Here is a 26004-nt window from a genome sequence, read left to right on the forward strand (position 1 = left end):
TGGTACATTGGAGTCGATGTAATCAACAAGTGCCCTTCCACCAAATTTCAGGCCTTGTACCTAGAGTAGAAAGGATTGTTATCAGTGAGTACAAACATGACTAACAATGCACTAAAGTCCAGTATAATTTCATTACATAGAAGCGCTGTGTGTTCCACCCACATTCAACAAGAAAACTTCTCACAAACTCTACCACATCAAACCAAACTACATCTCTAATTCTCTTCTCTTCCTCGCATTTCCACTTCATGCACTACACTTACCTCCCACTCCCAAGTCCTGCCCTCTTAGACCTGTCTCACTGTATCTATTTCTTTACTACCCACAAGGGGCTAAACACAGAAGGGACAAACGGATTAAGTCGATTATATCGACCCCAGTGCGTAACTGGTACTTATTTAATCGACCCCGAAAGGATGAAAGGCAAAGTCAACCTCGGCGGAATTTGAACTCTGAACATAGAGACAGATGAAATATCACTTAGCATTTCGCCCGGCGTGCTAACGTTTCTGCCAGCTCACCGCCTGTCTCACTGTATCATTGTTATCTGGTAGCCCCAACCTGAGTGTTCCACCCACATGCCCTGTCTCACTTCATCATTCCTATCCACTAGCCCCACCCCCCTAACCTGTGTGTTCCACCCACATGCCCTGTCTCACTTCATCATTCCTATCCACTAGCCCCACCCCCCTAACCTGTGTGTTCCACCCACACATAACAAGAAAACTTTTCACTCACCCTACCCCAACAAACCAATCTACATCTCTACTCTTCCTCACATTTCCTCCTCCACACACCATGCCTACCTCTCACTCCCCAATCCAGTCCTCATGGTCATGTTCCTCTGTATCATTGCTATCCAATTGCCCTCCCCCCTACTCTATATACGCCCAGGCTTTCGACACTTCCCCGCCTCTGCACTCTCTAATCACACTTCCTCACAATACCCTGCCACTTATGTCATGATGTTCAAACCCCGAGGCTATACCCTGGCACTTACCACCATCTATATCTCTCTCCCTACCTTTACTCAACCATCCAATTTATATTCTGACCCCGTCTCTTGTGAGTATGCCCCACACTTTGCCACCATCTCTCTCATCAGAATCCATCCAGCGGTTCTTGAGGTATCTTGTCCACGGACAAACAAACAAACACGACTGAAAACAATACCTCCGCCTTCACTAAGGCAGAAGTAATAAGAATAACAATAATAATAATAATAGGCGCAGGAGTGGCTGTGTGGTAAGTAGCTTGTTTACCAACCACCTGGTTCCGGGTTCACTCCCACTGTGTGGCACCTTGGGCAAGTGTCTTCTATTATAGCCTCGGGCCAACCAAAGCCTTGTGAGTGGATTTGGTAGACGGAAACTGAAAGAAGCCCGTTATATATATGTATATATATATATATATATATATATATATGTGTGTGTGTGTGTGTGTGTTTGTGCGTCTGTGTTTGTCCCCCTAGCATTGCTTGACAACCGATGTGGGTGTGTTTATGTCCCCGTTACTTAGCGGTTCAGCAAAAGAGACCGATAGAAAAAGTACTGGGCTTACAAAGAATAAGTCCTGGGGTTGAGTTGCTCGATTAAAGGCGGTGCTCCAGCATGGCCGCAGTCAAATGACTGAAACAACTAAAAGATAAAGATAAAAGAATAATAATAATAATAATTCGTTCATTTATTGGCCACAAGGGCTAAAAAAAATCAATTAAAACGTAAAGGGACAAAACACAGGACGAAAATTACAAAGGGTTTTGTCCATTTGAAAAAGGTCCGTGTACAAAAGCAGGATGACAACGAAATGTAAATAACAATTAAAACTCCCAATAGGGGGAGGTGCTAATAATAATGAATAATTAAATAATTAAGTTAATAATCAACCTGATCTATGTCTTAGATTACTTTTTACGCCATTCCCTAATATGTTTACTGCGTGCACTTATCTTACGAAGGACACAGCTTTTTATCTAAAATCTCATTATGATTATTATTGTCGTCATGATTACTAATTATTATTGTTATTATCATCGTTGTTATTATCGTTTTTGCCCTAATTTCTGCTGCTGTCACACCATATTAACAAGGTAAACTTTGATCTTTCCGCTATGATGTGCGATTGAAACAAATTTAGGAAAAGAGACACAAAACAATAAAAAACAAAAGAACTGCGCATTAGCTCGTCCGGTTTGTGTTCGGTTGCACTTGCAGTGCTGAAAATAAAATGTAAAAAAACTGTCCTGCCACGGTGCCATAGAACCATGTGACTACTTGTGGCACTGCTGAAGACTTGGTCTTTTGTTTAATGTATCGGTTTCTTTAGCCCTCCCCCCCCCTCCCCATTGACTTTAGTTGTTTGGAGTAAGGAACTGAATTCAGTTCTTTAAACCAATATAATGTCTTTGGTACACCGTGTGTGTGTGTGTGTTTGAGTAGCACTTGGTGTGTGTGTGTGTGTTTGAGTAGCACTTGGTGTGTGTGTGTGTGTTTGAGTAGCACTTGGTGTGTGTGTGTGTGTGTTTGAGTAGCACTTGGTGTGTGTGTGTGTGTTTGAGTAGCACTTGGTGTGTGTGTGTGTTTGAGTAGCACTTGGTGTGTGTGTGTGTGTTTGAGTAGCACTTGGTGTGTGTGTGTGTGTTTGAGTAGCACTTGGTGTGTGTGTGTGTGTTTGAGTAGCACTTGGTGTGTGTGTGTGTGTCTGTGTGAGGATGGCACCACATACACTTGTGTGTATGTGTGTGTGTTGCACTTTGTGTTCGTGTGTGTGTGGCACCATGTATACTTCTGTGTTTCTCTGTGTATGTTGCAGCTTGTGATTGTGTGTATATGTGTGTGTGTGTGTGCCCTACTTTATTGCAAGCATTAGGACCGAGTGTCTGCTGGTTTAAGAGTATTTTCCTCTCATCAGTGTCATGGACCCTGAATAATATCATAGATGCTGTTGCACCGTCTCTGGTTAAAACCATTCAAAAAATAAATAAAATGGTTGTAATGAACAGTGTTCTAGAGAGTGGTAGAATTCTTGGAATACCTGCAAAAATTATTTACAGTCTATCTTCCGGCTATCTGGGTTCAAATCTCACCTGTTTATAGAAGGCAATAGGGAAACCACTCTAAAATTCATCACAAGTCCATGTCCAGTAAGTTCCCCATCATAAATTCACCGGGTTTTTTTTTTTTTAGTTTTTTGGGATTTTTTTCAATTAAATACTTTTTAATTATTAATGGTAAGATACTATGGATATATTTGCTTGATAAACTTTCATCACAGCGAATTGATGGGGATAGACTTACCTGTAATCGTATTGTCATGCTAGCCGAAGTTGCAGTTACCTATTTAACGGCAACAGGAAAGGGTACGGGCCCTCACAGGTTTATGGAGAGTGCTGGACCTGCCTAAGGGCAAACCACTGCTAGCGATCTATACGTTATATAGCCATGTTCCATGCCTGCACAGGTTGGATGGTTTGACAGGGTCTGATGAGCCCAAAGGCAGCATCCTGCCCCAGTGTCTACTTTGGCAGGGTTTCTATAGCTTGATGCCCTCCCTAATGTCAACCTCTTTACAACATGTACTGGGTCCTTTTTGAGTGCCACCAGCGCTTGTGCAGTCGACGTGCAGTTTGCAAGACTGCAACCCCTGAGGGGTGGGCAACAACTTTATTTCAGGAGAATAAGGTGTTTCAATTTCGTTGTCCTTGCACCAGTGGCCCAGGAGGAGTTAATGAACATAAAAATGAAACGGATAGAGAAACATCACAGTTTTCTAGTTTTCTCATTTTCTTTCTTGTGTATTTCAATATTTCTTCTCCCTTTCTCTCTCTCTCTCCCCCTCTCTATCAGCCTTTTACTAACAAACCTGACTTCCTTTTCTCTCTACTTCCTTATATATATCTCTCCCCGCCTTTCCTTCATATTTTTCTGACCATTTGCGTTTACCAATCTCCAGGAACATGATGGTCTAATAGAGCGATGGAAACGTAAAACCATGGACAATATGCTGGAATTACACAATAAGACGCCTGTCTGGAACGAAGGTTGGTTTACTTTTTATTTTTCTGACTTTCTTTTATTCGTTTTAGTTATTTGACTGTGGCCATGCTGGAGCACCGCCTTTAGTCGAACAAATCAACCCCCAGACTTATTCCTTGTAAGCCTAGTACTTATTCTATCGGTCCTTTTTGCCGAACTACTAAGTTACGGGAAACATAAACACACCAGCATCTGTTGTCAAGTGATGTTGGTGGACAACACAGACACTCAACCATATACATACATATTTATATATGTGTATATATATATAATATATATATATTATATATATATATATGTGTGTGTGGTGTGTGTGTTGTGTGTATATATTACATATATATACATACTATATATATATATATATATATATATTATAGATAGATAGATAGATATATATATTATATATATATAATATGTTTATATATATATATATGTTATATATATATATATTACATATACATATACATATAATATATATATGTATATATATATCTATATATGTATTATATTACATATATATAATATGTATATATATATGTATGTATATATATGTATATATATATTTATATGTGTGTGTGTGTGTATGTATATACACACACATACATATATAAATACACACACCCACTCAGGATGTCCATAAATTACCATTATCATCTGAAGTGTGGAAGTTATAAAGATAATTTATGGACACCCTGTATGTATGCATGTTTGTGTGTGTGTGAGTGTGTGTGTGTGTGTGTATAATGCATGTGTATAATGCAAAGAGAAAACCTGCAGACTAGATAGTCAATAAAATAGAGATAGAATTTTAAGATCTCTTCTTTCTCGTGCATCCTGGCACTGGTCAATAAATAGCCTGGTAGTTGGAGTCCCCTGATCCCCCGAGCCAGGGAACCATTTTGGTGACCTAGGGCAGCACTCTCCAATTCTCTTTGCTCCACAGACTAGTTTCATGCAGTGCAACTTTCCCATGAACCAGGGAACCACATGCACAACAAATAACAACGAAGTGCATATAACATAGGATTTAAGGATTACATTTATAATACACATCATCATCATCATCATCATCTTACTTCCATTTTCCATGCTGGCATGGGTTGGACGGTTTGGCTGGCACTGTCAAGTCAGAGAGTTGCACCAGGTACTGATTGCCTGTTTCAGCATGGTTTCTCTGGCTGGATACCTTTTCTAATGCCAACCACTCAACAGAGGGTACTGGTTGCTTTATACATAGCACCAGCTCGGGTGCTTTTTATGTGGCACCAGCATGGCTTCTCTTTATGTGGCACCAGAATGGGTATTTTTTACATGGCACCAGCAGGGATGCTCTTTATGTGGCACCAGAATGGTTGCTTTTTACGTGGCACCAGCATAGCTGCTTTTTACGTGGCACCAGCAGGGGTGCTCTTTATGTGACACCAGAATGGGTGCTTTTTACATGGCACCAACACGGGTGCTTTTATGTGGCACCAGAATGGGTGCCTTTTACATGGCACCAGCAGGGATGCTCTTTATGTGGAACCAGAATGGGTGCCTTTTACATGGCACCAGCATGGCTACTTTTTACGTGGCACCAGCAGGGGTGCTCTTTATGTGGCACCAGAATGGGTGCCTTTTACATGGCACCAGCAGGGATGCTCTTTATATGGCACCAGAATGGCTGCCTTTTACATGGCATCAGAAAAGCTGCTTTTTACGTGGCACCAACAGGGGTGCTTTTTACGTGGCACCAGCAGGGGTGTTCTTTATGTGACACCAGCACAGGTGCTTTTATGTGGTGCCAGCACAGCTGGTTTTTACGTGGCACCAGCATGGGTGCTTTTTTATGTAACACCTGTGCTGGTGCCATGTAAAAAGCTCTCAGCCCACCCTGCAGGGAGGTTGGTGTTAGGATGGGCATCTGGCCATAAAACACTCATGCCTAAACAGACACAGAAGTCTGGTGCAGGCCCCTGCCTGGTCAGCTCCTGTCAAACCATCCAGCCCATGCCAGCATGTAAGGTGGACATTAAACGATGATGATGATGATGATGACTAGCATGAGTGCTTTATACGTGGCACCAGCATAGGTGCGTTTTATATGGCACCATCACAGGGCTTCTTTCTTTATGGCACATTAGGTTATATGATACATATATAATACAAAGACACACTGCAAGCAGCAATGGTCTTTTATTCCTTCTTTTTTTCTTTCTTGTTACTTGTTTCGGTCATTTGATTGTGGCCATGCTGGAGCTGTAGGACTTATTCTTTGTAAGCCTAGTACTTATCCTGTCAGTTCTTTTTGCCAAATTGCTAAGTTACTGGGACGTAAATACACCAATGCCAGTTGTCAAGTGATAATGGGCGGAGGCGGGGGACAGAGACATACACACACACACACACACACACACACACACATATATATATATGCGACAGGCTTCTTTCAATTTCCATATACCAAATCCACTCTCAAGGATTTCGTTGGCCCAAGGGTATAGTAGAAGACACTTGCCCAAGGTGTCTCACAGTGGGACTGAACCCAGAACCATGTGATTGGCAAGCAAGCTTCTTACCACACAGCCACGCATGCGCCAAGAGTCAATAAACTAACAATGAAAAATTTAGAATTTATTCTTTTCTATGCAATCTGTTACCAAACGATTTCTGCACCAATTTGTCTATGGCCCGGTTATTGGGGACTTGTGACAGAGGGGACTGTTTTGGTGACCTCAGTCTTGTCAGGTTTTGGGAGTTTCAATGACCTCTGACCCATCAGATTTTTGTCTCTGTTTTTAAATACCTCACACACGCCCACCACTTATCAGATAGGACTTACAGATGTCTCACATGTGCGATATTTAATATCAATAACTTTGTCCTTGCTTTTATCGATAATTTTTATGACTTTGATCTCATCTCATCTCTATCGGTAAAGCTGATGACCCACTTTCCTAAAAAAAAAAAAGAAAAACACTTCAAGTCCGAACTGTGTTAGTCTCTCCACCTACCCCTATCGCAGTCCACTCCCTGACCTCTTAAGAATGTTAATTTCTGCATCATCATTGTTGTCATCATCATCATCAACACTATTCATCACTTATAGCATCATCATTATCATCATCATCAAAAGGCAGTGAGCTGGCAGAATCGTTAGCACGCCGGGCGAAATGCATAGCTGTATTTCGTCTGTCGTTACGTTCTGAGTTCAAATTATGCCGAGGTCGACTTTGCCTTTCATCCTTTCGGGGTCAATAAATTAAGTACCAGTTACGCACTGAGGTCGATGTAATCGACTTAATCCGTTTGTCTGTCCTTGTTTGTCCCTTCTGTGTTTAGCCCCTTGTGGGTAGTAAAGAAATACATCATCATCATTAGCATCATTAGCATTGTCATCACCATCATCATTCTTAGCATCATCATCACCAACATCATCATTTTGCCATTTTGCTCTTCTTCAATATCATTCCATTCTTGTTCCATTGTTACAGTTTACGGTTCTCTTCTACTTGCAGAAACCCAATCTTACGTCTTGAATTTCCATGGAAGAGTTACACAAGCCTCTGTAAAAAATTTCCAGATAGTTCACGATAATGACAGTAAGTATTTCTAAGACTTGAATCTTGGCATGCCCACCTTGAATGGTCTTCTGGGAGGAGATCCCAACCCCCAACCCCACTACACTAACTTGCTTCACATTAAGGGTCTCCTAGATGTGCACTATGACCCAATCATTCCCCAGGTCATTTGGTCATAGTCTTAGTTTTAGGGGTCCTTCCTTACAGTGGATCCATACATCGGACAGCAAGACATCAATAACTCCAGTTTCCAGCATCTTTCCAGGTGATCCTAAGTTGTTTCAGATCTTTTTTTAAAGGTGGCGCACCCTGTCTTTTGGGATCTTTTTTTCTCTTTTTTCATTTCTCTTGTTGTGCAACCATCATGCATATATATATATATATATATATCATCATCATCATCGTTTAACGTTTGCTTAAACAATGTATATATATATATATATATATATATATATGTGTGTGTGTGTGTGTGTGTGTGTATATGTAAATATATATATATATCTATATATATATATATCAGAAATATCAAATTTCTAAATATCTCATAGAGATATGTACGGTGGTGGGGCGATAGAATGGTTGTATACTGTCAATTTATCGTGACAGTAGGGGATTACACCACTGCTGTTTAGCCCTAGGAAGCATCGACGCTTCCTGATGGCTTCGACACATTTTTTCCTGTGTCCTTATATATTTGCTGGGGGTGTTTGTCTCCCCTTCGTAAACATATAAGGACACAGGAAAAAATGTGTCGAAGCCATCCCCTACTGTCATGTTAAATTGACAGCATACAACCATTCTCTCTCTCTCTCTCTCTCTCTCTCTCTATATATATATATATATATTATATATATACAACAGACTCCTTGTGGTTTCTGTTTACCAAATCCACTTACAAAACTTTGGCCAGCTCTAGACTGTAGCAGTGATTCTCAACAAGGGACCATATGAACCCTTAGGGACATATAAGATTTTTGGGGATCCACGCAACAAATTAGGGATCCACACAACAAATTAGGGATCCACAATAGTATTTTAAGAACCCCTGAACAAATTTGGCTTTAGATGTATGTGTTGGTGTTGTATTGCAAGAAACAGCTTGGTTTCGTTCTCTAACATTTTACACAGTTCAAACTACCCAAAGGAATGTGTGAAAAACACAATGGGAATTTTGAAAGAAGTTTCTATAAATCTAGTTTTTAAACATCGAATGGCTATGGGTGTCCACCAGAATAAAATAGTAATCAAAGGAGTCCATAGATAAAAGAATGGTTGAGAACCCCAGCTTTACAAAGCCACATCCCTCATTTCTCCCAACCCAATTGAAGGGACTTCGTCTTGTCTTGCTAGTGACTTGGTGACCCCACTGGTGTTGGTGCCACATATAAAAAAAATACCCAATACACTCTGTGAAGTGGTTGGCATTAGGAAGAGCATCGAGCTGTGGAAACCAAACCAAAACAGACTGGAGCCTGGTGCAGTTCCCTGACTTGCCAGCTCCTGTTGAACTCTATCTCCTGTATATTAAGATACCTGTCTCCATCACTCTATTATACTCTAATCTCTTACCTGGCACAAAACCACTTTTCTTGGTTCCACTTCCTCTCCCAAATGAGAGCTCTTCATCTGACAAATTACTTGGTGACCCTGTTGGTACTAGTGCCACATCAAAAGCACCTGGTACACTCCTGTTAAGTCATTGGCATTAGGAAGGGCATCCTGATGTAAAACTGTGCCAACGCAGACATTGTCAGTGCTGGTGCCACATGAAGAGCCCCCAGTCCATTCTTCTGTAAAGTGGTTGACATTAGGAAGGGCATCAGGCACCTAGTACACTCCTGTTAAGTCATTGGCATTAGGAAGGGCATCCAGCTGTAAAACCATGCCAAAGCAAACATCGACAGTGCTGGTGTCATGTAAAAAGCACCCAGTCCACTCTGTAAAGTGTTTGGCATTAGGAAGGGCATACAGCCATAGAAACCATGCAAAAACAGACAATAGCTCTCTGGCTTGCCAGCTTCTGTCAAACCATCCAACCCATACCAGCGTAAAGAATGGACATCAAACGATGATGATGATGATGGTTGTGGTTGTGGTGGTGGTGGTGGTGGTGGTGATGGTGCTGTTGATCATGATGATGATGATGATGTCTACCTACCTACCTATTTACCTATATATCTATGTACTTATCTATTTCTTTCTCTCTTTCCAGTTGACTATATTGTGATGCAGTTTGGCCGTGTTGCCGAGGATGTTTTCACCATGGACTTCCAATACCCGTGCTGCCCTCTACAGGCATTTGGTATTGCCCTTAGTAGCTTCGACAGTAAATTGGCTTGTGAATAAATTTAACAGACGTACATATCAACACAACCAAACATTTCGGGTTTATGAATTCAGTAAGGGTTTGTAAATTCTGTTTGTTGGGGAAGGGTGGGCATGGTTTGGTTTGTTTGTCGTTTGGCTTTTTTTTTTGTAAATAAATTAAATAAATACATATATATATATATATATCTATATCTATGTGTGTATGTGCATGTATGTGTGTGTGTATATATATATATATATGTGTGTGTGTGTATGTGCATGTATGTTTGTATATATATTATATATATATATATATATATATATATATAATATATATACATATATATATGTAGGTGTGCTCATGTGTGTGTGTGTGCATTTATATCTGTCTACTTATCTACCTTTCTGTACATAGCTATATGTGTATATACATACATCATACATATTTACATTCACGCACGCACACACACACACATATATTTGATATTTTGTTTTTGTATTAGTTTTGCAAGATTCTTGGTATGAACTTGAGCGTTTAGAGAGATACATTCTGGAAGGACCATTTTTGCAAACTGACTCTGTCGTGATCTTAATGCCATAAATCGTATATATGTGTATGCATACACACACACACACACACACACACACATGTATATAAATACCAAAAATACAACACTGTTGAAGGTTGATTTTTAATTTTTTTTTTTGTTAGTTCAGTTTTGGTGTGGTGCAAAGACATTCGTTCCTAAATCCATTCATCCATTAACGTGCTAAGACTTACACCGCCCCATTATCAGGATAACAAGACTTACACCGCCCCATTATCAGGATAACATGTTGCTAATAAATACTGTCTTGTACACACATAAAATTACCAAATCTTCCAGACTTAAAGTTGTAAGATTCTTAGTAACTTTCCTATGATTCCTTGTAATTTTAACGCAAAGCATGTAAATGGTATGTTGTTGTCACTGGCGCTTTATTATAAAAATGAGAATGAGGGTGGCCCGCTGGCAGAATCGCTAGCATGCTGGGCAAAATGCTTAGCAACATTTCATCTGTCATTACGTTCTGAGTTCAAATTCCGCCAAGGTCAACTTTGCCTTTCTTCCTTCCGGGGTCGATAAATGAAGCACCAAGGAAGCACTAGTCTCCTACCCCGAAAATTTCAGGCCCTTGTGCCTTTAGTACAAAGGGTTATTGTAATGGGAGTGTGAAGGCCTCAAAATGTTAATGGATCGATGAATTTAGGGACTTTAATGTTCCTAATTAAGCATGAAGAACTAATTAGGAATTGTGGGAATGAAAATCTTTAGTGACAAAGGTCAAGCTCAAACACGTCTGTATCTTCATTGTCTCACATTCAAAAATGCAAATTCACACATATATTTATACATATATATACATATATATATATATATATACACACACACACACAAACACACACACATACATACATGTATATATGTGTGTGTGTGTAAATGTTTAACATTGTGAACAAGTGCTCAACACTGCATTGGTGGATAGAATTTCTTTATTTGTGTATTAAAGCTACCATTGGTTTCAGGTTTAAGAAATATATATATCTTAATATTTCAACAATTTTTCAACCCGACCACACGGAGGAATAGTGTTCGTCTCCATTTTGGATGTTTGTAGCATGTTGAGCACACATTCTCATTGTTTGACATTTACCTAGCCATGCTTCTGACGTCCACAAACACCAGTTAAGCACTAAATACAAGCAGAGAATCAAAACAAATCACGGATTTACACAATATATATATACATATATTATATATATATACACACACATATACATATACATACTCACCCACATGTATAGTATTTTGGATATTATGCCACAGAGGTAAGAAAATCATATTATATACATATCAAAGAATTTGTTTGCAACATGTTGGGTTCACCAAATTTTGTAATATAACAATGTGGATCTTGACCCTTTTACTGGTACATCGTTCATACACAAGTAGTTACATTTAAGGAACAACCGTGTATTTGAAAATAAGGATCACTTAATGGCCCCGATGGTTTACTGAACCACCTGAATGTGATTACGTTTAGTGAAATGTTGTCGAATGCAGTGGCTGCCTGGTAAGTTGACTGAATGTAGTAAATGGATGTGCGAGGTTTAAATAATGAAGGCAAGACAGATATGCTGCGATATAAATCTGAATGATCCTGGAAGGGTCTGTCCCAAATTTTGGCATTGAAAGTTATACAAATAGGTGCAAACGTGGCTGTGTGGTAAGAAGCTTGTTTTCCAGCCACATGGTTCTGGGTTCAGTCCCACTGTGTGGTACCTTGGGCAAGTGTCTTCTGCTATAGCTTCAGCTCAACCAAAGCCTTGTGAATGGATTTGGTAGACAGAAACTGAAAGAAGCCCGTCATATGTATATATATATATATATATAATATATATATATATATATGCATGTATGTATGTGTGTGTATATGTATATATAATATATGTACACATATGCTTGTATAAATCTATGTGTGTGTAAGTACCGCACCACCATTTGAGAACTGGTGCTGATCTGTTTGCATCCCCATGACTTAGCAGTTCAGCATAAGAGACCAACAGAATAATTACTAAGCTTTAAAAAAATAATAAGTCCAAGGGTCAATTTGTTCAACTAAATCCCTTCAATGTGGTGCCCCATCATGGCCTCAGTCAAAAGACTGAAGCATGTAAAAGATAAAAGACAAATTCCAGGACAGGGTGCCATTGCTGAGAATCTAAGATCCCTTCTCTGCTGTCAAAACACAGGACCAGGTGCTGCAATAGCTTGGGATTCAAGGGCCCACAGCTCTTCAATATTTCCACCAAAGGAGCTGAGAGACCTTTATAGTATGGATAGAGATGTCTTCAAAAGTAAATTGGATCTTCTATTGATAAGAGTCCCAAATGAGCCAACTTCAAGGTAGGAAGCAGGAATGAGGGCAGCAGCATCAAACTCCCTCTTTCTCCAAATGCCAATTATTAAAGGAGGATTAATGAAGGTGTAACAACACTACACCGGTTGGTGGTGCCCCAGCATGGCCTCAGCCATTGAGCTGAAACTAGATAAATATGTATATAAATGTATGTATGTATATCTATCTATCTATGTATAAATATATATGTATATATATATATATATGTATATATACATATATATATATATATATATATGTATATGTAAAATTAAATAAGGGTAGAAATTGATATTAATCAATTAAAACCAGTGGCTTGGCATATTTTAAAAAATCCGAAGATTAAAAATTGTTTAAACATACAAACTTAAGAGGACTGACCACTAAAGTGGACAACCTATATGCTAAACATAGATGTCAAATCGCCATTACCACAAAGAATGTTTTCTCAAGAAAAATCTCAGCAAAAAACCAAAATGTCTTACTTTTACATTTTGGAAGATATATATATATATAGTTTACAGATCCAATAGAGGGAGAATCAAGAAAAAGCAGTATTCCATCCAGTGAGAGATAAATATCAATTTAAATACACAACTGAAAGAGCTACTGATAGTTCCATGCTTTTATGATACTTTAAATTGGCACATTTATAAAATATGGCATGTATCTTCAAGTAATCTTTTAGGCTCTGTTCTGTTTAAAGAGCCTTTTAAGATGCATGGTATATTTTATAAATATGCCCATTCAAGTATCAAAAGCATGAATCTGTTAAAACCAGAAACTGGGAAATTTTTGCTATTATTTATTCTGTATTACATATGTTCCTTTACCAATAGGAGTTACATGGGTATCACCATCATCATTTAGTTTTTGTTTTCAATGCTGGCATGGGTTAGACTAGGGATTTTCAACCATATTTTATCTATGAACCCCTTTGATTACTACTTTATTCTGGGTGGACTCCAACAGCTATTCAATGTTTAAAAACTAGTGTTATGGGTACTTCTTTCAAACCTCCTCTCTTGTTTCCCACACATTAACTTGTGTAGATTGAATTATGTAAATAAACCTGGTTGTTTCTTGCAATACATCACCAATACATACATCTAAAGCAAAATTTTGTCAGAGGCCCTTAAAATAGTATAGTGAATCCCCAACTTATTATTTCGTTACGTGGACCCCTTTGATTGCTGTTTTATTCTGATGGACCCTCATAGCCATTCAATATTTAAAAATTAGTTTTATAGAAATTTCTTTCAAATTTCCTATCTTCTTTTGCACACACTAAGTTGAGTTGATAGAACTATATAAAAATCTAACATTTTACATAGTTTGACCTACACAGAAAGAAACCTAGCTGTTTCTTGCAATACATACCAAACATACATCTAAAGCAAAATTTTCTCAGAGGCCCTTAAAATAGTATTGTGGATCCCCAATTTACTATTTTTTGCGTGGACCCCCAAAAATTTTACATGGACTTTCAGGGGCCACATGGATCCTGGTCAAGATCCACTGGGTTAGACAGTTTGACTGGAACTGTTAAACCAAGGAGATGTACCAGGCTCCTGTCTGCTTTTCACTTGGTTTCTATGGCTGGATGCCCTTCTTGATGTCTACATGTATAAAAACATTTACAGTATCTCCTGTTAGCTATTCATTAGAGAATTAAAATAATACAAGCTTAAAAGTTCAGTTTTTCAAACCAAAATTTACAGCTGCAAAAAAAAAATGGTAGGTCGACTTATATGCCAAGACAACCTTGGAGGACTGAAAATTCCATTTGAAATGTAAAGCAGGGTTTTGGAAATGTGATGACGTTTGACTGTTTACATTACATCATCAGTTAATGTCCATTGTCCATGCTGGCATGGGTCAGATGGTTTGGCCAGGCTCCACTCTGATTTGGCATGGTTTTCTACGGCTGGATGCTCTTTTTAATGCCAATCACTCCGATAGTGTAATGAGTGCTTTTATATGCCACCATCACGGGTGCCATTTGCGTCACACCAGTATCTGCCATGACTGAGATTTTCCTCAGCTTGATGGGTCTTCTTCTCAAACACAACATAATGCCAAAGGCCTTGGTCATCGCGTCCGTGAGGCCCAACACACAAAAGGAACTCACCTACCACGCCTCCGTGAGGCCTACTTTCATTTTCTCTATCTGCTACATTGACTTGTATGCCAAAAATATGGTATATTTATGTCACATCTTCATCTTTCTCTCCTCTCTTTCCCCTTCTTCATCCAAGATAGCAATATCTCTCTTCTAATGCAAGACACCTTTTCTGTCCCTCAATACTACTCCCCACCGTTGACGTCACTTGGTGACCTTGCTGTTGCTGGTGCCATATAAAAAGTACCAAGTAGACTTTGTAAAGTGGTTGGCATTAGGAAGGGCATCCAACCCTAGATACCATGCCAAAGCAGACAGCAGAGCTTGGAATAGTCCTCTGACTTGCCAGTTCTTGTCAAACCGTCCAACCCATTCCAGCATAGAAAATGGATGAGAGCAGTCGAGTTTATTTCAGATATTCTCATTTTAAAAATCTCAAAAACTTTTGGATGGATACGGATGAAACCTTCAGGGATGTTTGGCCTCATGACTGGCATGAACTGATTAGGTTTTGGGATTGACCCAGTACCCGGACAAGGATTCTGGACTATTTTTCTATTTTTTTTTAATTTAATTTTTGTGGGTGGTTGGGTTTATTTTTAGTATTCCCGTTTGTGAGAGCAGTTGAGTTTCTTTCAGATATTCTCATTTTAAAAACCATCTCCGGCCAATTGTTGAGAGGATGGTACTGTTGCCTTGGTGGAGGTTTGCGCTCGCTGGGTGCTTTTGTTATATAATTATTATCGTTTCCAGTTTCAGCACAAGGCCGGCAGTTTTGAGGGGAGAGTGTTAGCAGATACCTTCAATACCTGTACATAGCTGGTATTTTATTTTATCAACCCTAGAAGGCTAAAAGATAAAATTGGCCAGGTCAGGATGTGAACTTAAAATGTCAAGAGATGGAAGAAATAATAATCCTTTCTACTATAGACACAAGGCCTAAAATTTTGTGAGGAAGGGGGCTAATTGATTACATCGACCCCAGAGTTTCACTGGTACTTAATTTTTCGACCCTGAAAGGATGAAAGGCAAAATTGACCTTGGCAGAATTTGAACTCAGAACATAACGATGGGTGAAATAGCGCTAAGCATTTCATCCTGTGCACTGATTCTGCCAGCTCACTGCTTTACATGGAAGGAATAATGATAATAATTGTTTCAAAAACATATATACATGTGTGTATATATACATACACACACATGTACATACATACATATATATATATATATATATATACGTTCATACAGATCCACACTCACACGCATACATACAAATGTATATACATATATTTTTGTATATACACATGTATTTATAGTTGGACTGAACTTAAAACCACCAGGTTGTGAAGTAAACCTTTTTAACCACAAAATTACATGTCATATATATATATATATATATGGTTCCAGGTTCAGTCCCACTGCATGGCACCTTCGGTAAGTGTCTTCTACTATAGCCTCGGGCCGACCAAAGCCTTGTGAGTGGATCTGATAGATGGAAACTGAAAGAAGTCCATTGTATATATATATATATATATATATATATATATATATACACACATATATATATATTATATATATATATACACACACATATATATACACACATATATATACATGTATGTGGGTTTGTGGTTTGTCCACTCACCAATGTTGGTGTGTTTATGCTCCTGAAATTTAGCGGTTTGGCAAAAGCGACCAATAGAATAAGTACTAGGCTTACAAGGAATAAGTCCTGGGGTCAATTTGTTCGACTAAAGGCAGTACTCCAGCATGACTGCAGTCAAATGGCTGAAACAAGTAAAAGAATGTATACATATACATATATATATATATATATATATGAGACCATGTGCACATATATGTCGTCTGTCTTTGCATTCTGAGTTCAAATTCCGTCAAGGCCGGCTTTGCCTTTCAGGGTCAATAAATTAAGTACCAGTTACATACTGGTCCCAGTCTAATTGACTGGCCCCCTCCCCAAAAATTTCAGGCCTTGTGCCTGGAGTGGAAAAAAAAATTTATATATATATTTATACAATCACATATGCATATATATAGATATATATGTAACAACATGAGCATATATATATATATATATTGTGCACATATCAGTTATACTTTTGTATCTGACGTATGCACTTGTAACACTAACAGGATATGCAAGCACTAACCAATCGCAATGTTTTCCTGAGTGAGTGTATATATGTGTCAGTATGTTAATGTGTGTTAGATTGCTATGGATGTTAGAGTGCTTCCCACTGTTAAAGGTTGTTGAAGTATATGTGCAGACATAAGCTGCATGCAACTATAAATACATATGTGCATATATACATCTGTATGTATGCGTGTGAGTGTGTATTTATATGAGCATATATATATATGTGCGTGTCATCATCATCATTTAGCATCCATTTTCCATGCTAGCATGGGTTGGACGGTTCAACTGGGGTCTGTGAAGCTGGAAGGCTTCATCAGGCCCAGTCAGATCTGGCAGTGTTTCTACGGCTGGATGCCCTTCCTAACGCCAACCACTCTGTGAGTGTAGTGGGTGCTTTTTACGTGCCACCCGCACAGGTGCCAGACAGAGCTGGCAAATGGCCACGAACAGATGGTGCTTTTACGTGCCACCAATACGGGGGCCAGACAGAGCTGATGTATATATTCACATATGTATATATGGTTTTGAAACAATTATTATTATTCCTTCCATGTAAGGCAGTGTGCAGGCCGAATCAGCAAAACCATTCAGGATCATTCAAATACATTGAGATATCTTGTCCATGGACAAACAAGTAATCAATTAGTCCCCTGCCCCCTAATTTCAGGCCCCTTGCCCTATATTTAAAAGGAAGGATTTATTACCATTAGTATTCTTTTAATGAGGAAGAAGTTTTCTCTAGGTTTCATTGGTGATTTCTTCATTGATACTGTCGTCATCATCATCATCATCATCACAATGAAAATTACTACAAGGCTGTGCGGTAAGACATATGCTTCCCAACCACATGGTTCCGGGGTTCAGTCCCACTGCATGGCACCTTGAGCAAGCATCTGTTATAGCTTTGTGCCAGCCGAATCCTTGTGAGTGGATTTGGAGGGTGGAAACCAAAAGAAGTCCATCATATATGTGTATATATATATATATGCGTGTTTCTGTATGTGTACCACCTGACAACTGGTGTTGGTGTGTTTACATCCCCGTAAGCTAGCATATCAGCAAAAGCAACTGGTGGAATAAATTCAGTGCTTTAAAAAAAAAGTAGAAGTATGGGTTTGATTGCTTTGACTACAAAATTCTCCACAGCATGGCCAGTGAAAGATATTTATAGAATAGAAGGAAAAACCTGAAGTAGGGTTCTTAGGGTAAGGCCCCACTTCCCCATTGTAATTCTGATTATATTAAAACTGTTTCAACATTGTTTTATTTTTAAATTTCTTTGTAAATTTTTTTTTTACTTATATAAAGTGAGATTAGGTGAAGCTATATCAGGTCAGGTAAGGTCACTGTTGTTCTCCTCTCCAACCCTGCTCACCACATTGATCTTTTATCATTTCAATGCGATATGATATGTGTTAATCTGGGGTCAGCTAAAAACAAAAACTGAATACACACACATATATATATTATATACGTAATGTATATGTGATATACACATATATATGCTGAAAAATATATAAGTATAAATGAATAAACAGATAAAATATATACACATTCATATACACAAATATGAATAATATATACATGGTATAGACACACACACATACATTATGTATGCAATATATTTATATATATATATACATGGTATACATAATATATATAAAATATATGCACACATGTTGATGGTAGTAATGAAAGAAACAAATAAGACACTGTACAATTTAAAAGTAGAGTACTTTGATTTGGTTGGAAACTAACGATAAAGGCTAATTGTAGTTTCCTCACATGAAAAGCCACACAATTCATCAGATGGCCGTGTTTGAGTAGAATGACACCTGTTGAAGGATTATGTTATGCTTTCAGTAAAGAAAAGGATATGTACCCATTGACATTGGCTTCAACTGACTATACATACATATATGTGAGTATATATATAATATATATACATGCATACACACACACACATACACATAAATATGTATACATACACATATATACAGATTAAACACACACACATATAATATATATATATAATGTACATGTAAAGAGAGAAAAGAAGAAAATTTTGGTGAATATAAATATATATATATATTATATATATATATATATATATATATATATATATATATATATATATATATATATATATACATATATCAAAATGGTTGACCATTTAAAAAAATAATGTTTTTGTCTTTATTATTATCATCATTATCATCCTTATTATTATTATTACTATTATTATTATTATTATCCTCATCATCATTATTATAATTATTATTATTATGGTAATTATCTTTTTCTATTTTTTTTTAATATTGCAATTATAATTGTACGAAAACTAGTTTGTATAACGTGATCAACAAACCTTGGTGAGAGCACTGGCAGACATGAGATGCGAGATGTGTGTCGGATGATATCGGATGAGAAGCTCTTTGCGTTGGTCAGAGCATTGAATGGTGCATCATTTCTGTTGTTCTCTTTCCACTCCCATATCTTCTCTCCTCCTCCCCTTCCCCTCTTTCCGTCCCCCCCTTCCTCTGTCCACCTCTCCCGAGTGGTCACCTCTACTGCAATGAATGAAAACCCTACTACGGGCCTGCTATGGCCCATACACTGATAGTGATGCAATATCCGGAGATAAATTATCAGAAGTTGGATCATGAAACTCCCATATTGCCACATATCCAAACTTCTATGTTGTTCTGTTCTATATTTTAGGGAAATGCAGAATTATGTACAATAATGGGCGGCTAGCTGGCAGAATTGTTAACATGCCATTACGTTCTGAGTTCAAATTCCACCGAGGACGACTTAGCCTTTCACCCTTTCGGGGTTGATTAAATAAGTACCAGTTATGCACTGGGGTCAATGTAATTGACTTAAGCCCTTTGTCTGTCCTTGTTTGTCTCCTCTATGTTTAACCCCCTGTGGGCAATAAAGAAATAAATATTTACAATGAACAGAGAAGTGTCCTCATCTTGTTTCTTGTTAACACAACATTTCGACTGATGTACTCTCCAGCCTTCATCAGGTGTCTTGGGGAAATTTCGAACACCTATCTGTCCATTGTGAATATTGTTCTACGTTGTTATTGTTCATTATTTACATTTGACGGATATTTGTCCTCATCTTGTTTGTTGTTAGCACAACGTTTCGGCTGATATACCCTCCAGCTTTCATCAGGTGTCTTGGGGAAATTTCAAACCTGGGTTCTCATTCCTAAGGTATTTTTCGATGATATTATAATTATTATTATTATTATTATTATTATTATCTCGTGTGTCTTCAACTGGTTCAAAAAATAAATTTGTTAATCCACTTTATTTTAGTTAATATATAAAGGATTAAGGTAACTCCTCCTGAAGATTATTATTATTATTATGCAGGTCACTGCCTGGAATCGAACTTGGAATCTTGGGGTTAGTAGCCCACGCTCTTAACCACTATGCTATATGCCCGATGAAGGCTGGAGGGGATATCAGCCAAGATGTTGTGTTAACAGCAAACAAGATGAGGACAAATATCCGTCAAATGTAAATAATGTACATAATTCCTCATCTCTTAAATATAGAACTGTTGTTATTGTTGTTGTTGCTATTGCAAGCTGGCAGAATCGTTAGCTCACCGGGTGAAATGCTTAACAACATTTCATCCATGCATACGTTTTGAGTTCAAATTCTGCCGGAGTCCCCTTTGCCTTTCATCCTTTTCAGGGTCAATAAAAGTAGCACCAGTTGGGGACAGGGGTCAATTTAATCAACTTAGCCACTTCCCCAAACCTGCTGGACTTGTGCCAAAACTTGAAACCATTATTATTACCATTGTTTTTATTTTTTTTATTAATAGGGCAAGCGTTATCATGCAGGACAAAACATGCTTACAGCATTTCATTTGTCTTTATATTCTGAGTTCAAATTCCACTGAGGTGGTCTTCACCTTTCATCGTTTTGGGATCGATGAAATAAGGGCCAGTCAATGTTATCGATTAATCCCCTAAGGATTATTATTATTATTATTATTATTATTGCCTTTACACAGCTTCTAACGCTGGAGATGTACTACAGTGTCAGTTGTTCACTACCAGTGAACTAAGGTAACACCCCTTATTTTTCCAGTTGATTACTGGGGTCGATGTAATCATCTGCTCTCCTCCCGCCAAAATTCAGGACTATAATAGAAAGGATCATTATTGTTGTTGCTATTGTCGTTGTCAAGGTCGTTCTCCTCCACTGGTGTGATCATCTCTATCAAAGCATGTTGAGGAAATTTTAGCTGCTATATATTTTTTTTTAAGAACTCTAGCACTGACCATTTTACTAGTGCCATAAGGAGGAGAGGTTTCTAATATAAAGGGAACAGCATTCTTTATAGATAATTTACCTTATGACCAAAATGTAAGGAATTGCAACATTTTCAGACAAAATTCTTTCATGGGTACTTAAATACCAAAAATAATGATTTTTGGGACTGGGTCCTTCATAAGTTGTTACCTGATAATAAAACATAAAGATTTTCAAAGTTTTAGGACTCAATTTTTCCAAAATACTTTAGGACCAAACTGCAAGCATTGTCATGTTTTGGGTTGGAGTTCTTTACATATTGGCACCAAATGACTAAACAGAAAGAATTGTAACATTTTGGGACAGTATTCTTTCCTTAGTACTTAAAGACCAAACATGGAAGATTTGTAATTTTTGGGGACAGTATTCTTTGTAAACCAGTACCAAATGATAAAGCATAAGGAACAAACATTTTAAGACAGAATTTTTATATTATATCTACATATATATATATATATATGTATTTATTTATTCTGTGAATAATAATAATAATAATGATAGTATTTTTATAAGCTTAAAGCTTATAAGCCATCACCAAGCAATAACTAAAAAAAATAGTCTAATAATGGGGCATATAAGCCCTCGACAGGAAAAAGTAGGTTTTCCCATATGCGTGGGACTTGAATCCACACTTCTTTGCAACCAAAAACAACAAAAAAAAGCATCACAGTAAAATATATACACACACACATATACATATGTATGTATGTATATAAGTGCAGGCGTAGCTGTGTGGTAAAAAACTTGCTTCCCAACCACATGATTCCAGGTTCAGTCCCACTGCATGGCACCTTGAGCAAGAGTCTTTTACTATAGCTTCGAGCAGACTGAAGCCTTTGTGAGTGGATTTGGTCGATGGAAACTGAAAGAAGCCCATCGTATATATATTTATATATCTATTTGTATGTTTTTGTTTCCTGCTCACTGCTTGACAACCAATGTTGGTGCGTTTATATCCCCCATAACTTAGTGGTTCATCAAAAAAGACCGAAAGGATAAGTACTAGGCTTAAGAAATAAGTCCTGGGGTTGATTTGATCAAGGTGGTGCTCCAGCATGGCCACAGTCAAACGACTGAAACAAGTAAAATAATAAATGAACACATATATATATATATATATATATATATCATATTATGACCAGAGAAAGAGGATAATGACGTTTTGGTTACCAGCCCTTTTTTATAGAAATGTTGAAGTTATTTTCTTGTCATTAATGTCCTTGGTCAAGGCATCAATGTCTCAACATCACACCTTTTATTTTTCCCATCCTCCTAAAGAAATGTCACCTTTGCACTTATGTTAAGATATCCTAAGAACTAGACATCTATTTTCTTTTTCTCTCTCTCTTTCCATTCCTCTTCTCGCTCTCTCTCTCCCTCTCTCTCTCTTTCACCCTCTCTTCCTCTCCAGTGCTACTCACTGCTAACTGCCGTCCATTCAAAAGATGATATTCTTGTTGATCCCAGAATCGAGGTTCAAACCCATTGTGAAGTAAAGGAAAGAAGTGTTGTTGTTGTTGATGGTGGTGGTGGTGGTGGCCACAGAGAGGATTGTCTCCCTCACCAACACTGCCACCTCTACCTCACCTCGCTTATATTTAAAATAATTATGTTGTAATTTTTCTCTTAATATCTGTATATATGAACTATTATTTTTTTTTCTATTATTCAAAAAAGAAATCCTTATTAAGATTAAACCACTGTCATCATTATCATCATCATCATCATCATCATCATCATTAATATTATTATTATTATTATCAATGTTGTAATTGTAATTGTCATTATCATCATCATCATCATCATTATTAATAATAATAAACGTGTCAAATTGGCTGAAACCCTCCGAAACCTTCAGAGTTCAGATTGCGCCGGGGCCAAACTTTGTCCTTCAATCTCCAGGAATGAGGAAAGGGAATCCATACATTTAGCATCCATCACCTTGTACTGTACAGGACCTGATCCAACACACTACTCATTTCTTTTTCAAATTACCTGCGTTTTACCAATGAAGGGGTTTTTTTGTTGCCTGTGGGCCCTCAGAGGAACAGTAACCTCAAGTAGTATGATCAGCTTTTAAGGACATTAAGTCCAGGTTTTTTAAGGTCAGCAGAGCTTAGAACCAGAAACATTGATTTATTTAGTTTGCATCCTCCTGAGTTCAAATACAGAATAAGTTAGGCTTGTTTTTCATCCTTCCCGGGGGTTGATAAAATTGTGTCAGGGCCAAACCTTGTCTTTCATTTCTCCCAAAGAGAGGAAAACAAGGACCAATAAATTTATCATCCATCACTTTGTATTATACTGGAACTGATCTGATATACTTTTCATTACCGCTTCAAATTGTAAGCATTTTACCAGTAAAGGGGTTTTGTTGCTTAAGGACCCTTAGAGGATCTGCAACCGCAAGTATGATCAGCTTTCAAAGACAATAAATGCAGCCTTTTGAAAGTCAACAGAGCATAGTAAAACACTTTAGTTTACATTCTGGGCTCAAATGTGACATAGGTTAAGTTTGCTTTCCATCATTCCATGGGTCACTAAAAATTGTTATGGGGCCAAATTTTGTCCTTTATTCTCTAAGAATGATGAAAGGGGTTGATAAATTCAATATAGTGCTTTTTACTGTAATGAAGCTGACCCAATACACTACACATTTTCTCTTAAAATTGCTAGATGCTTTGCCAGTAAAGGGTTTTTGTTGCTCAAGGGCCCTCAGAGAAGCAGCAACCTCAGGTATTATCAGCTTTCAAAAACAATAAAGTCCAGATTTTTGAAAGTTGACAGACCTGAATATTTTACTCTGTTTTGCTTACATCCCAAGTTCAAAAAATTTCACAAAGATCAGATTTGTTTTTCCTCTTTCCGGGATTTAATAAAATTGCGCCCGGTCCAAACTTAGTCCTTCATTTTCAAAGGTTGAATAAAGACAATCGATAAATTTAGCATTTGTCACTTTGTGGTCCAATATACTACCTATTTTCTTTTTAAATTGCAGATGTTTTATCGGTAAAGGGGTCTTGTTTAAGAGCTCTCAGAGAAGCAGTGACCTTAAGTATTATCAGCTTTGCAAGACAAAGTCCAGCTTTCCAGATCTCAGAAAAGCATAGAAACGAAAACTTTTAATTTGCATCCTGAGTTCAAATGTTACCTATATTAAATTTATTTTTCATCCATCTGGGGGCTGATAAAATAATGTTGCATTCAAGTACTTGTGGGGGCCAATATAATTGTCATAATTTCTGCCACAAAATGTCTGACCTTGCACCTAAGTTAGTAAGTCTCTCTATGCTACTAAGACTCTGTGATTAGTCAGAATTAGTAGAGCAACAGAGATAAATGCCTTGTGGTATTTAGTTACTTCTCTTTTAAGTTTTCAGGTTTATATACCACCAAGACCGACTTATGGGTCAGTAAAATGTCAGGTTTTGGGACTTCATTACAAAATCAAGATTATCGAAGAAGAATAGACTAAAGAGCTGACAATTCGGATTTCAATGTTATGAGTTCAATTTCTACTAGGCTGACTTTCCCTTTCATCTCTCCTTCCTGGAGTCAATAAAATAAGTACCATCCATGTACAGGGTGTTGTTTCATTTCGTTGCACCCGTCCCTGTTGCTCCATACAAGTTTGTGGCTATGTGCCAATGTGAAATATCATCCTCATAATTATTTTTTGTCATCATCACCATCCTCATCCTTATTATTATTATTATTATGATCATTATTATTATTATTATCATTATTATTATTATTATCATTATTATTACTATTATTATTATTTTCATCATTATTATTATAAACTGGTTTAATAAAAACAAAATTGGTGCAAATATTGTTGTTGTTTTATAATTATTATTATTATTATTATTGTGTTACGTATCTTGGTTTTAAATATGGAAAAATTACGCTAATTTCTGGCACTTTAGCCTTCCTCAGGGTAAGGTACTGAAGAGAGATAACCCTGGGCAGATTCAAAGCTGCGGCTCTATCCTAAAGTGAGTGAGTTTCGCTTGTGGGCCGCCTGGTCGAAATAAATATAGTGGTATCATCACCAAGTTGTGATGGGAAATAAATGAAGATTGCTTTGAAATTGATAAAGATTCCAACCAGGGGTGCATTTTATTTCTATGCATTTTCAGCTTGTATACAATTATGATTCCGGGTGCGGCAAGTGTTCAATAAAATAGACATCAGAAATATTGGGAAGTGAAAAATTGGCAATATCAGATATGCGGATCATCTGAGACTAATTGTGGAAAAAATAAACAAAGTCTTAGAATTGGTCTTGAACACAGTTGCTGGATATAGGGAAAGCAACCAGGTTCCCTGGACATTGTTAATCTTTATGTATGAACTTGCTCAATTGCTGAACTATTGAACGATGTATGAAAAAAAAAAAGAAGATACAAAATGGAAAACACATTCCATGAATGTCTTCTATACTGTTACTCCTGGATGCAGGTCAGATATCGCACGCAAACCACCATAGTTTCAAGTGATTGGTCTTTTACTCAACCAATCAGCATGAAGCGATGGC

At 37.6% G+C, this 26004-nt stretch overlaps 1 protein-coding gene and 1 long non-coding RNA gene across 3 annotated transcripts in view; both read left to right on the plus strand.

Annotated features, from left to right (window-relative positions):
* The window catches only part of LOC115222920 (tubby protein homolog), a 127624-nt gene extending 117533 nt beyond the window's left edge, over window positions 1-10091 (plus strand). For both annotated transcript variants that reach the window (XM_029793312.2, XM_036511949.1), the window contains exons 11-13: window positions 3952-4039; window positions 7532-7615; window positions 9807-10091. In XM_029793312.2, the coding sequence (XP_029649172.1) occupies window positions 3952-4039; window positions 7532-7615; window positions 9807-9940 (306 nt within the window). In that variant the 3' untranslated portion in view covers window positions 9941-10091. The remainder of the gene's footprint in view (window positions 1-3951; window positions 4040-7531; window positions 7616-9806) is intronic.
* A 7496-nt stretch (window positions 10092-17587) lies between these two features.
* LOC118767410 lies at window positions 17588-18387 on the plus strand. The gene is made up of 2 exons (XR_005003332.1): window positions 17588-18192; window positions 18224-18387. It is a non-coding gene; the product is annotated as an uncharacterized LOC118767410 (long non-coding RNA).
* The last annotated feature ends 7617 nt before the right edge of the window (window positions 18388-26004 follow it).

The sequence above is a fragment of the Octopus sinensis genome, linkage group LG21 (genome assembly GCF_006345805.1).
Source record: "Octopus sinensis linkage group LG21, ASM634580v1, whole genome shotgun sequence".
Classification (NCBI taxonomy): Eukaryota; Metazoa; Mollusca; class Cephalopoda; order Octopoda; family Octopodidae; genus Octopus; species Octopus sinensis.